Genomic DNA, 15,116 nt, shown 5'->3' on the forward strand with positions numbered 1-15,116 from the left:
AAGGACATATCTAAGAAGACACAGAGACAATAAAGTACACAGGAAGCTCTAGGATGGACAAAACATCTCTCTCCTCTTTGTGTTCATCTTTTAGCTCTAACTATGTTACTAACTCCTGAAGAATACAATACAGTCTAATTGTTTAAAAAATGTCTTTTTCCCATGCTCATCACAGTATTATGTACATGGGTGACAATCAGCAAATCAAAGACTAATTGGACATCCGGGTAAAACCAAAGGTTGTGAGGTGTTATTTAGGGACACATCCTGGTTGGAAAGACAATTCCTCATGGTGAAGATTCATTTCCCAGAGAATCAACTTTAAAAAGTGTAAAAATAGCAGACAATAATATAAGAGAATAAAATTAGAAAAAGAATCTGAAGGAGATGGTCAAATTTACGATCTTAGCTAAATGACAAACAAGATAGGATGTCATTAACAAGAATAGGGGTGGGCTAGGTAGGTACAGGTCTTCGGGACAAGTTAGAAACAGTTTTTAGAACTTGAAGGGACAGATGTAGGAGGCAAAAAAGATTAGGCTCAATACCAACTGTGGCCTTCACCATAAATAATTTAAAGAGCACTCAGAATTCCTTGATGTTCTTTATATCAAACCAACCTAAGGTTTTAGGCTGAATTCTGCATTTGGAAAGTCAAGTGGCATTTGTTGCCAATACAGGAGGATTCTGGGATGGAGACCTGGATTAAGTTGACATTTCAAGAGCTACATAACCGAAACACAGCAGATAGACTTCTGTCAGCCAGGGCTTATCCTAACGTGTTGGTTTCTGTGACGCAGACAGACATATTGCTGACTAAGCAAAGACTCACTTCATAGTGCTACTAGGAACAGATGGTAGCTGTTCTTGAGTCTAATTTTCATGGTAAATGGTATTAACCTATGTCATTAGGTTGCTATAGAGAGTTTGAAATGCACCTCTGTGTGGTTTCAGTGATGGGAGAGAGAGGCATTTGTTCCTTAAGCAGGAGATAGAGAAGTAGATCCTTTTTGAAGGTAATTGTAGGCACTGTCATTGTCCTTCTGTGGAAAATGCAACCCAGTGAGAAACTATCTACTGGGCAAGGGCAGGCTTCTCACTATGGAAGGCTGGGTCTTTGATGGAGCTATCAAGACTCAGCAACTGTAGTAAGCAGGTTGAGTTCCCTTTATGGAGTGTAAGGAGATGGAGTTATACAGGAAATTTGACATTTCACTCTCTTGCCCCATCAGGAATATCTATCACTTGGAGAGTTCAATGGAAATTGTTTTCTACCAACATTAAAAGTTATTTGGGAGCTTTTAAGACACAGCAAATATATTTCTTTAAGAGAAGTTTATTTGCTTGTTTAAGAGCACTGCACTTTATATATAGTGCTGATATAAACTGGTGCACAGAATCCTCTAAAACTGTTTATATCCACAGTAAAATACATTTTTGTGATACTCATACAACAGAGTTAGTCCAGAGGCAAAGACTTCTTGAACTCTGCTTATCTACCAGCCCATGCGTCTGTTACTTATCTTTGCCACGTCTTGGGCCTCCCTTTCTATTTATCTGGGCCTCCAATCCTGGCCTACTGATTCCATAGAAATTCTTTTGTCTGTATGCTTCCCCAAAGTGCCTGGACACTCTGTTCCAGGCAGCCACAGAAGGCCAGATCTTTATGCCTACAGCACAGCATTGATGTTTCCTCTGATTTACCTGGCTCTTTTCTTTTTATACATATACTTCCTCATCTTTTATTCTTGGTACATGCTTTAGAGGCTGAGTATCTTCTTAGGAAAAGGCACACAGCTTTGGCGTCTTTCTTCAATAATTGTATATGCAGAGAAGACTGCACGGTCCCTAATAGATGCTTTCTGCATTCTGGTTGCCTTAAAGGAGAATCAGTTCAATTATGACAGTCAAACTAAAGACTTAAAAAAAAAAGAAACCTGTCAACAACAAACTATCTAACTCAACTTTCTCACTAATAGATTAGGGAAAGAATATGAGTTGCTTAGGAGGGAGCACTAGAATTTAAAGTCTTTAATCCTTAAGCAAATATCTGAAGGGGTAAAAGGGGCGTGATAATGAACTGATAGGTTTATTCTGTCAGGGCCTGGAAGTCAGATGAGAGCAAATGAATAGAAATTACAAAGAATCAGAGAAATACTGCACATAAATTGTTAACAAAGAACTATAAGAATTAGAGTAAGCATTTCAGGATGAAGTCAGTTTCCTGTCAGACTCTGAGAGGCATTTGAACAGAAGTGAAATGATGGCCCCTTGTCGGGACCTGAGAAGGGATTTCTTGGCTGTAAACTTCATGAGCTCCCTTCTTTATTTTAAATCTGAGAATCTAAGTGTTGCAACATGAAGTGCTGTATTCTGTTGGGCTTGATCTCATGACCTTTACATTCCAGAGTACAAGCAGTTATAGCACTTAAATCCCATCCCAGATTAGGCTACAGTTTGCCTCTGCTGCACTGAATGAGTCATGTATCATGGAATCAATCTTCTTTTTCTATGAGGAGTAAGGATCCAGGAAGGGTGAGGAGAATAAGAAAAGCTTCAAATATTTCCAAGAGTATGGATCAAAAGAGAAGCAGGATTGTAAAGAAACAACTTTAATATTAAGTGGTGCATTTTGAAGAGGGGGAAAGCATTCTAGTCTGGGCTATTTTTCCATAAGCATAGAGCTTAAGTTGACAACCATAAAGTGACCCTGAGATATAAAACTTACAAAGGAATTCAAAGGTTCACAAAAAGGAAGAAGAGAAGGAGGAGAAAGAGGAGGAACAAGAGGAAGAAGGGAAGGAACAAAAGAGAAGGAAAAGGAACAAAGGAGAGATTGCAAAGAGGAAGAGGAAGATTACGTCAGAAAGGTAAAGCCAGCTTGGCTGGTGTCCAACTTGAAAATTAAGTATAAATCCATAAAATCTTTCTAAAAAAATCTTATATGTAACAATAGATCTAAGCAGTAGTATCTTTGGTGCATATATTCCACTTCCTTACAAATCAATGCAAGTTTTTAATACATGGCAGACAGTAACACTGCTCCAGTTCCAATCCAGGGTCCAGAGCTCTGCCAAAAATAATCACTTTCAGAGTTCATCCTTCAATGATAAGCTCATAATTCATTATTCCTCATATCAAAATGAGGTATAGCCTCCCTGTGAGGCTAGAACACAATAACTGAAAGTGAGAATTTAAAAAAGTTTCTTAAGAATATTTTCTTATCCAAGTAAAACAGTATGAAGCCCTATGTTTAAAGAGAAAGCCCCATTTCAGAGAGAGATGGGGGAATAAAGAAGATGGAAACAACATACTTTAAAATCCTGAGTCACAACTATTGTTGCTGGAGAAGAGAAGGAGAATAAGGCGCACAGTAGGGAGCTGTCCATGAAAGATGACTGGAAAATACTGCTGGAAAGATGTTTTCATCAATAAACACGAAAGCTCAAAGAACATGAAATCTTGATGCAGCAAGTGGCACAAATATATCCTCTAAGACACTGCTCCACTTTTATTGTCTCCAAAAACCCCTAACTAAATGGAACTTATTTTAAGACCCTAACCACAATCTTGTATTTGGAAGAAACCTAAGAAATAATGCAATCCAATATGTCTCTTTTAAAGATAAACTGAAGTCCCTAAGGCTTTAGGCACTTCTTCCCAATCATTTACCAGAGCGACTTTAGTCCCCATCTCCAAGATGCAGGCCAAACCCTTTTTGTGATATTATACAACTCTGAAGTTAGGAAAACTGGGGTAAGAATTGCACTCTTGCTTAAGCAGCACAAAGAGAGGGAAACTGCCCTATAGGAAATCCATAACAAGTTCAACAGCTGTTCGTCATTATTAATGCATGGTGACAGACTCAACTAATCAAGCCCTGTCTTCCTTCCACAGCCTATGTGGAAGTTAACAAATTGTGTGTACTCAATACATGTTAAGTCTTTAACCACTTCAAAGTATAGCCAGACCTTAAACATGTTTCCTAAGTCACTAGCACCAGTGAATTTGTAGTTTTATAAATATCATGGTGAAGAAGAAATGCTGTCTTGTCACATTCAAGCCAAATAACAGCTGGACTTTAAAAATAAAATTTTGAAGGCACTTGCCTTTTATATTTTTAATTTCTGTTTTCCTTGCTTATGGTTTTGTCATTTGATTTTGATGAGTGGTTAATACACATGCACAGCTGCCTCTTTTGGTGACCTTTTCTTTGCTGCCTGCCTCCCTGCCTGGCTGTGAGACAGGTCTGCAAGTTGCTTAGTAAGTCGTCCTGTCGTTTGTGCACTCGCAGACATGTTGCTGGGAAGCTGGCAGGCGCAAAGACTCCTCTCCCAGGCTGACTTGCTTTATTCCTTTCTGAAGCCCTACAGGAGGGTGGGGCACAAGTGGTGGATGGCACAGTCACTACGAATCACAGGGACCTTGGAGATGGCCACACTGGGCAGAGAGAGGGCACCTCCTGCATTAGAAACACAGAAGCCACCTGTCAACTCAGCTCCCTTCAAGAGTGCTCGCTCTAAATTCTCCATAGATTACAATAAAGCACTGTTCTGCTCTGTACTTTTCAGTGACAGTCATGTACGCACAGATTTCCCTTTTGATCTTCCAGCTTCCCTCACTAGACCATAAGCTCAAAGAGGCCACGGCCATCTCTGCTTTGTTTCCCATGATTCACTTCAGGTCTGGTTCAGGGGCTGACTCAGGCCTGTCATGCAGGAAATGGTGACTGTTTTGTTGGACCACAGACTTAGTGAAGGAGTAAATGCATTTTTTGTTTGTTTCTTTGTTTTTGTGACTCTTTGGTCCCTTGTTAGTTTTCCTGCTAAGGGAAATATGAAAGAATAAAGTAGTGAAAGTATACATACTTGTTATCTACCCTGTTTTTAGTCTGAACGGTCACCTCAGCAGGCTTCACAATCAGCTCATACTTGAACAAATGCCAGGAAACAGCCTGAAGTCGGCAGAGGGCTAATCCCCATCTCACCGGTCCTTGCAGAGGCAGAGTGATGCCTTGGGTATGAGACCGGGTAACCTGACTCCATTCATGCACTCAGTCCCCCAAAAGCACATGAGGTCTCAATGGCCACTCTGGGCAAGCTTCTGAAGGGAGGTTTTCACACGAGCCCTAAGCTCCTCAGTACTACAGCCCTTCTCCTGTTACACTCACCAGGCACTGCTGCTGTGTGTGACTCAGTAACTCGAGAGCTGCAGATGGTGTGACCCGCTATATTTAGGGAGAGGAAATGGGCCACGCTGAGGAAGGTCGCAAGGAGTTTGCTCAGAAATGTAAGTGACGATGCCACGTGTTTATTGGTGTATCTACAATGATGCAAGTTGAAAACTGAGCTGGGTATCAAATCTCAACTCTAGCCTTACTAGCTATGCGACTTTCAGTAAGTTATTTAATTGTTCTGTGCCTCACTTTTCTCAACTATAGAATGGAAAACATAAAATACCTTTTTCAGAAGCTGTCTAGAGATTAAATGAGAAAATATGTGTTCAAAATAACACATTTATGAGAGTTTGATAAGTATTTGCTTAAGACCACAACTATGATTAAGATATTTAAATATAAACAACCTAAGTATTCATAGATTTGAACCTAGACAACTTGGATAATCTGAGTATTGAATGGATTATTCCATACTTTTTTTTTTTTTTTCAGTACCAGGGATTGAACTCAGGACTTGCCAGATAGTGCTTATTCTACTGAGCTATCTCCCTAGCCCACAAAAATATTTCTATAAAATATTTCCCTACAGTAAAATTCTAAACTTTTTCCTTTTAAAATAACAATTCTAAAACTATTAATACATCACATACATGATATTGTCAACTTGATTATCAGCATTACTGAGAGGCAACTGATTTTAACTAATATACAGTTAAGAAACAAAATGAAACAGGGAAAATGACAGTAAGAAAAGTCTGTTAAAGGTAATGTGATAGAGCTCTATAATACCTAGTTTATAGCCAAATATGAGAATGAATACACCACAATGATAAAAAAAATTATTTCATTCTTTTTGGTGAAAGATTTAGTTACTCCAATCTTCCAACAAGATTAAGATGGGCCAGATCTGAAGCACCTCCTTGCCTTCAGGCCTGCTGTCATGTCTGTGCCACAGACAGGTGGCTGGCTGCCCAGGGCCTATCCTTTAAACTTCCTGGGTCCCTGGAAAAAAGGATCCCAACTCTCACCCTTGGAAACCTTGTACTTCGAAGTGCCTATGAAAATGTCAGTACATTCTTGGTGTACATGTATTCTTCAAAGAAGACAGCAAGAACAGTTCTGGTTTTGTATTCTGTATTCCTTCCTTTCTATTTATCTTCTTCCTCCCTCCTCCCTTCCTTCCCTCTCTGTTTCTTTTCACTTACCTCTTTCTATCTCTATCTCTGTGTCTCTGCTGCTAACTGTAACCCCCCCACAACACCCCCCACACACACACACCATACGAATCAGAATTCATTTTAACACCTTGTCCCCAGGACTATCACCAAGTATTGGTTTGTGCTACTTCTATGAGAAACTAGCCTTCTGGAAACTCTCTGAGGTGCTTCCTAATGGCTGATACTACCCATTTCCTAGTGCTCATGCCACAGATTTCTGTAATACCTGGGAATAACCAGTTAAAATACAGCCATGAAATGCTTTTGTGTGTTTTCAAGGGATCAGGGTTCTGGAAGAAATCCTGCTAGTAACAGGGATACTAGTAAGATTCTTCCACTCAACCTAAAAAAGGACTTTAGCAGGGACCCAAGATGGGTAAAGTATCACATTACTTTATAGAGAACAAATTAATCTTCCCTGACTGGTGGGGCAGATTCTGCCAAGAAAGAGCTAACAGGAAAACCAGTCTTTACCCTGTGATGACACAGTAAATAACCAAGCAACATTACTACCGAAGTGCTGACCTAACCCATAAATTGTACACAGCCTCTGGGGAGCAATTTCTGCTGATATGCTGCTTGTGCATCTAAGACAAACAAACAAGAAAGGAAGAGAAGTGGATAGGCTTTGATCGTGGGGTGGGTAAAATTTCTGAAGAATGGCAGCTCCTTCCAGCTAGGCCTTCAGTGAACTTCAATAATAGTGGCCAGGCATAAGCTAGGCCTTTCCCAAGCAACTAGTGAGTTTTTACAAAATCTACTTCCAACCATCAGTTAAACCCCAAAATGGTCACACTGCATTGCACCTAGTAATCACCTGACTTGGAACTTGAAAAAAAAAAAAAAATCCATGTCTGTCTCTCTCTTTCTGCTTGCTTGTCTGTCTGTCTGTCTGTCTGTCTCTCTCTCTCTCTCTCTCTCTCTCTCTCTCTCTCTCTCTCTCTCAAGAATACACTGAGGTAAATGAAACACAGAATTCCATTGCTCATTGGAATGTAAAAGGTCCCTTTATTTTAAAATTTTCAAATGGTACCCTGAAGTATCTGGATGACTGTGTATTTAATAACATGTGATCTAGCTACTTTTCAAAATTCTCAACTATAATAGATACTGAAGATCATTCCCTCAGCTTTGCCTAAAAAATCTGATGGTGACCCCAAGAAAGGGCCCAGCAATCCTACATCTAACTCAGACACACTTTCAAAAGCACACAGAGCAGCAGAAAAGCCATGGAAGTTCACTCACCCTCTGCATCTTCTGGCCGAGTAAGGTCGATGACACCAGGGCCCAGCTTTCCATCTTCACTTGACTTTCCTGATAACTGGGGCACCAAATTCTCGAAGCGTGTTCTTTCCTAGAAGAAGGAATCATCAGAGGCTTATTCTAGCTCCAAGGCAACCACTTTTTCCTAGCAACTTCAATCTTGCATAATGGGCAAAATTTGGATTTATAAACTTTCTTTCTTTTTTTTTTTTTTTGTATTTAGTGCAGGGTCTACAGGGTCTCACTGCACAGACTGGACTTGTAGTGATTCTCCTGTTTTCAGCTTCCCAACTGCTGGGATTACATGCACTACCACGCCCAGTCTCAATTACCATCTCAGCGCGCGGTGGGGGCAGAGCCTGCACCACATGCCGGGGATCAAAGCCCGGCCACTGCACTCTGCCTAAACAGGCACTTTAATCTGCTGAGCTATCTGGCCAGTCCTCTGTAAACATCCTTTTTGACCCACTTGGCCTCTAAAAATCTTTCAGAGAGATTCTGCCAGAGTCTGATTGTGGCACTGAGGGCATTTAGACCACAGAACCTGGAAGGAAAGAAGTGCTTCAGTAGACCTGGCAGGGCAGCTCAGCACTTCGCTCTTTTGAATTGGATCTAGAAATCTAAAAGGAATGTGAAAGGGTTGAGTCAAAAGCACAGAAATGTGAAAAAGCAATTTCTATTAAAATAATACTACTAAACTTAACAGGAGAGAATTGTTCCCAATGCAGAGATCATAGCCTGCATTGGTCTTACTGGAAAAAAAATTAAAATCTTTATGCACCAGGATTGCAAAAACCTTTCAAAGCAAGTAAACTAGATGATGGAATTTTTTTTTAATTTTTCAGAGTCTGATTGTGGTACTGAGGGCACTTAGACCATAGAACCTGGAAGGAAAGGAACCCTTCAGCAGGCCTGGCAGAGCCGCTCCGCACTTTGCTCTTTTGAATTGGATCTAGAAATTCAATTCCTGGAAACTGAAATGGACTTTTACTCCTAGCTAGCTATGGACCAGGAGAGCTCACTACCCCAGCTGGGCAGGAAGGAAACCCCAAAACGTTTTGCTTGTTCATAGCTCTTCTCAGAGCAGGAGTCTGCAGCATCACGGTGACTGGAGCGCTGCTGCTCGCCAGATCACTAGCAGAGGGCTCACTGACCGTCATTAACATGGTGTTCTCGTCTGCAGAGACCCAGCACGTGTCCCCCAGGCCCCCACTCCTTGCTACACTCCAGACTCAAACTTGGCTTTGTGTTATGCTTATGAATGAATGAAACCTTGTTGTTCATTACTATGAAACAATATTAAATGTCATGTCAGCTTGAATTTACAGACATGAAATAGCAGCTTCCAGCTCCGGGAATGGTTTCTGCATGTTATACTTAATGCATTATGCAGCAGTAGAGTGCTGATTGCTGTTCAGTCTATTGTTCAATGACCTAGTTCTGTACTGAGCATGTTCAGCATTAGATGGAAATACTCCGAGTGTTCTCTTCTATAAGATGTTTAGAAACTTGGAAATATTCTTAAAGAGCAAACATACAATTACTTCATAGAGGCTGTGCCTCATTTGTACATTCTCACTACATTTGTGCTTTCTAATATGATTATTTTTGAATATCATTATATTTCTATAATTAATTCCCATCAGTCAAATTGTGCAGGAAGTCTTCCAGTTCCCCTTCATCATGGAATATGTTGAAATCTATGTTGGAAGAAAACACAGCACAAACCTTGCTTTAATCCAGCACCATTTCTATGCAAGATTTGCAGCAAAAATTCTAATCATGAATTTCCCCAACTGGGTTATACTAACTCATTTCAATAATAATATGTAGGGAAACCTCTGAAATACGACACTGATGCAAGACAGGATGAAATGAAAACCAAATCAAGGGAAGTTCTCTAATATCTTCTTATGTAAAAACTGCTGCCCAAGAACAAATTAACCCAGACACAGGACACAACAGAAAGCAACCACAAGCTGTGTGGGCGCTTCACACATAGTCAGAGGAAGGACAGCTGTTTTTAATCAGCCGATTTCTATTTTTGAGTAGCATTCTTGGTTGTCCTGATGGACGGAAAACGAATTAAAGTGAAGATGAGTAGTACCAGGGAAAGCAAAATATTCAACCTTTGTTTTATCATATTGCTTCACATTTCAATTATTTGCATGTGAATGCTTTCCCTATGTTAAATGCAAAAGGAGTTTTGATGTGACACCTGCAATCTTCTTGGAAGAACAACCTTTAACTGTATTTTCACGGGGGGAAAACAACTTTCTCTGACAATCAACAGACCAAGCTACCTATCAATATGCATATTTCAAGTATCTTTCTAGTCATTCATTCTCTTTGATTTTACTGGAAAATATTCTCAGTAAAAAAAAAATAAAGTTCCTGAAAGAATATCAATATTTTGACAAGGAAGGAGAAGAGGGAAAATTACATGCCATGGTTTGTAAAATCCTAAGACAACAAAGCTTACATGATGATAATATCTTTTCTTTTCTAAAAATGAAGTGCACTTGCAATTCAGTAGTATCAGCTTGTTTTTAATCATAACAAAAAACGTTCAGAGCATTCAACAACACATTCACAGTGTCTTTGAAGTCATACATTTTTCTGACTTCATTGAAAAAAAATTCTTCTGCAAAGATACTTTCCCTATAAAATATCAATATTTTGACAGAGTAGAAGAAAAGGAAGACTATCCCATGAAATACTCGTTAAGTAGGCAGAAAATAAATCAGTAATAAAAATTGTTTGGGGCATTGGGTTGCATTTTAAATTTGATGATATTAAGCACTGTGTTTGAGATTAAAGAAGGGCCCTGTAAAGCCATGCCCTTTCATATAAATTTCCACCTAGTCTCCCAGAAGATTTCCTTCTTTTCTTCAAAGAATAGCTCAGAATATTTATTTGCCAGCCACATAATCATAAGATAAGAGGCTCTGATGTGTACAAGTTAGGTCTGGACAGCTGAGCTAAGCAAAGCCAGTGAGATTGAACATGAGCCTAGTAAATACAGGATGTGGACATGGGCACAAAGGAAAATATAAGGATGCTTCACTCCCAAAAAACTTAAACTTCTGGCCATTAAATACCAATAGGTAGGTCCCTATGCACAACAAATATAGGACATAGGTGGCAATATTTTAAGTCCAAATCGTACCCTTCCTACACACACACACACACACACACACACACACACACACACACACATTTGAACTAGCTCTTACAATGCACATAGCTTAAATGGAAGATATTTTGGAAACATAAGTGAAATATCTCAATACTTACTTAATCCCCCACCTGAAAAATTCCCCAGTGGACATGTTGACAGTGAAATGTGTATTTGACAGGAAGTGGTGTGATCAGACACTTTCTTATGCATTGTCAGTCTCAAACATGCAGGCAACATAAAAGTTATTGAAAAAAATTAAAGTCAGCTCTGGCTGTGTTGTAGGACTGTTGGCTCTCTAAGTGCTTTGAAATTATGATGTATGAGGTAGATGTTGCATATTAAATAAAGATATTTAAATGATAAAGCCCCCTTTAGTGAGAGCTGATGAATGTTAAATGTTACAAGCCACAAGATGGTAGCATCCATCATCTTCACATATTATCAGAGTCAATGACGGGGCAGGCTCACTGATGACAGATAGACTGCTGCATTATTATCCCTTATTTCCAGAGTCACTGAACAAACCGTTCAACTCCCAGGCATTATTTTTAACTTTGCATGAAATTAGCAGCTTCCCCCCCATGGCAAGATTGATCAATTATATCTTTGCATCAGTGGAGAGAGAGAATGGGTTTGGGATAACTAAAAGACTAGAGGTTAGTTTTCATCTAGGAAAAAAATCAACTTCTTACTGGCAACAAATATGAAATTGTGATCTGGGGAAAGAACAGCAATGAAACAGTAAGCACACAATAATGGCTTTTCTTTGCACTTAGATAAAAGCTGAATTTTTGATGTGCACAGTATATTTTAATAAAATTTTATATACTATGTTTTACACACTTATTGGCTATTCCATAATAATGTGTGTGCTAACAGTAAAATTGCTCTTAAATTTATGTGTGTTATTTATATGTTCCCACGTAACAATGCTTTTTGTTGTAAAAAATATTCTGTTTATTAATGTAACTTTACAACCACTGCATCCAAGATCCGTGGTAAATTAATGACATTTTTATTATTTTATAGTGTCATTAAATTTTTACTGATCACTCCATCAAACGGAGGCAGTAAAGGCCATAATGTAAACTGGGACACTTAGATCAGGCAGCAGGAAGACATTCCATATAGTCTGAAGAAAACTGCTAGCCATAAATGATATTTATACCATCTTTAAGCATGAGAGAATACTTGGATAAGTTTGGCAAAACTGTTTCAGTAGTAGAGTGGATTGTGTACTTAAATAACAGTTTGCTTGCTAGCGAGACAAGCCTTTTTCAAACCATATGCGAGATGACTGATTACGGCCTTCTCCTAAAAAACGACACATGCAATGTAATGATGAGCTGGGCACCTTCCCTTTGGATTTCCAGATTGGACCAGCCTATATCACACCCAACAAGGATCCCTTTTCTCCAAACTAAAGAGGAAAATGATACATGCTAAGGAAACCCTTTTGTTTGTTGTTTTACAAATATATTTTATTTAAGTGGTCACATCTAGACAAGGTGGTATATTTTATTCCAATGGTCTATGTAAAAGGCATTTTACTAACCTTTACTCAAAAGCTCATTTGTAAAGGATGTCTGAACATCAGGTCGTTACAGCAGCCATGCTGCATACAAGCAGAGTGTTATTACCTATATGGTAGTTAAAAGAGTGTGAAAAATAATTATCCTGTTATTTTCATATGTAAAATATGTTATAATTAGGATGCTCCTTATATTGACTCTCTTAAATAAACTTAAATGTGTGTTATTAACTAATTGCTGAACAATCTATTTATGCATATATAAGATAGTAAATAGAAATTCTATGCTCATGTAATCATGGATTTAGAAGCACCTATCTTCTATATGGAAAATCTGGTATGATTCTTTTCTAAGTAAATACAAATTTTGTTGTTATATACCCAAAATACATTTAAATATTAAAAGCATTTTATGATATTTTCAATTTGTAATGATAAGGAATTTTGTAGGAAAGATGGTTATTGCAGCCCTATCATTCAGGTTTGTGTATGTGTTCATGTATTGTGTGTGTATATGTGTGTATTCCTAAAGCAGAACTTTCTAAGGGGGAATAAAAAACATATACATTGTGAACAGAAAATATCTAAGACCACCAACATTCTGAGATACGGTCTATCTTCAAATTTTCATCAATGTTCAATGAGTACTTGCTGAATAGAGTCTTAGTTTTTTCTATCCCAGCCTTAAGTTTTGATCTTTCTGGACACTTCCACTTCTCTATTTTAGTGGATCTCTAGTCCAGGTAAATGCTTCCCTAAACTAAAAATAAAGATTTCCTACAAAAGCAGCTTTCTCTTGACCCAATCTGCTTCCAGTCTGGTATTTATGTCAATGCTACCTGGCCAGAAGTATTTGTCTCGCTGCTGTGCTTTGTCTAGTGAGACATCCGAGATTCCTGAATTTCCTTCCACAGGGCCTCCTGCCCTGAGCCCTACATGCTCGCTGCCCTTCTGCCATCACTACTTCTTCCTTCAAACCCACACACACAGCTTGCCCCAGACCCAGCCTCATTTCTGGTCTGCCACGTCCTTGGCACTGCGCTCCTTGCCGTCCGCTCATTCTGTGCTCCATGGCTCACTTTGCTCAGCACCTTCAGTGGCTCCCATTTCTCTTGATCTCATCTAAACTTCATCCTTCAGTCTATCGCTCTTTGTTAAAAAAAAATGAGCAGAATATATTTGTTGAGGGAAAGAAAGCTCCTGTCCAAGAGAGGAAATGGAGGGGGGCCTGAGTGGGTTGTCCCCCAGGCTACTTCTCTTAAGCTGCCCTTCTCGTATCAATTTTCTATGCTCCTCTCATCCTACATGTCCTGCTCAGGGCAGACAGAGGCTTTCTTCCCAGTAATAACAGGATCACACCTTTCCCATGGCTACTAGGAAATGCTCCCTTCTCTCATTCTCCTTGTCAATCCTAATTCATATTTAAAAATCTTGTAATGAAAGAAATTGTATATAAAAAGTTAGGATAGATATACAGCTACTTTCTCTTAGTTCTATGAGAAGAAAGGTTTGTATTAATATTGTTTAGACAAGAGATCATGTCTGCATCTTGTCTTCCACAAACAAGGAGTGGAAGAAGTCTTCCACAAACTATATAACCTTTGTAGTCTATGTATGTTCTGACATACCAAAATTCTTACTCTTCCCTGCATAGTTAGCCCTTGGTTATACAGTAGTACTGGAATTTATTTCATGTATGCCAACTAGCAAGTCTTCTCCAGCAAAATCAAAAAGACCTCACAAACCAGGGATTATGTGTTAGACCTTCTCTACATATGTGTGTCTTGCACAGTATTTAGCATTATTGTTCATACATACTTGCAAGTTTATAAGAGCCACCTAATTTTCTCATACATAAAGATATACACTGTACTTAATAAGAAGGTTTATTGTGCACTTTTATTTGTTCTCAGTAGGGGGTCTGAATCCAGGGCCTTTACACTGATCTCCATCCCCAGCCCTTTTTATTTTTTACTTTGAGGCAGGGTCTCTCTAAGTTACCCAGACTTTGTATTATCCTGCCTCTGCCTCCCAGAGTGGTGGATTATATATGGTGGATTCTGTGTGCAGCCAAACTGGTAAAGCAGATACTAAGACTCAACACTCCACCCTGAATTGGTGATATCTCTTTGAGCAAGGAAATAAACAAAGCAAGGAAATCTAGATATACATCTTAAATATGATATAAAAGTGTGACATTAGCAATTTTAGAAAATTACAATACAATGTGTTTAATTATATAACTTAAGTATGAATTTTAACTTGAACTTTCTGTAGGTAAATGCCTGTATCATTAAATGTATTTGTAAAGCAATGGCAAAAGAAGATATTCCCTATGATAAATGCTTGGCTCATAAAGCAGAACACATTCAAAACAAAGTTTTATGTTTTTTTGTTTGTTTGTTTTGTTTTTGCTATGTATTGTTTTTTGAAAGCAGGACAAAGTCAAGGATGATGTTAATTAATACTCCACTTGTTATGCTGGATGAACAGCCCTGCTGCCTGGCTTTGGACATCCCTTGCATAGTGTGACTCTCAGTAGATATTATTTCTACACATATGCGGTTTCTCTTTTATTGATATAAAAAATTCTATAATTTAATTACCTTTTATTTTATGTCCTTTATTATACATTTAATATTTAACAAAGTATCAAAAATACAGGATTTACACTGGAAAATAACCACTTATACTCTTTATTTTTAAAAAATTTTTTTTCATAATTTTATTGATAAACAGCAATGAGAC

General features: G+C 38.5%; 1 protein-coding gene across 22 annotated transcripts in view; it reads right to left on the bottom strand.

The window, feature by feature from the left end:
* Sox6 (SRY-box 6) overlaps positions 1–15,116 on the bottom strand; it is a 689,373-nt gene that overhangs the window by 38,938 nt on the left and 635,319 nt on the right. For all 22 annotated transcript variants that reach the window (XM_004634909.2, XM_023719279.1, XM_023719289.1 and 19 more), the window contains one exon: positions 7,639–7,747. In XM_004634909.2, the coding sequence (XP_004634966.1) occupies positions 7,639–7,747 (109 nt within the window). The remainder of the gene's footprint in view (positions 1–7,638; positions 7,748–15,116) is intronic.

This window comes from Octodon degus, unplaced genomic scaffold, assembly GCF_000260255.1.
Source record: "Octodon degus isolate 3935 unplaced genomic scaffold, OctDeg1.0 scaffold00067, whole genome shotgun sequence".
NCBI lineage: Eukaryota > Metazoa > Chordata > Mammalia > Rodentia > Octodontidae > Octodon > Octodon degus.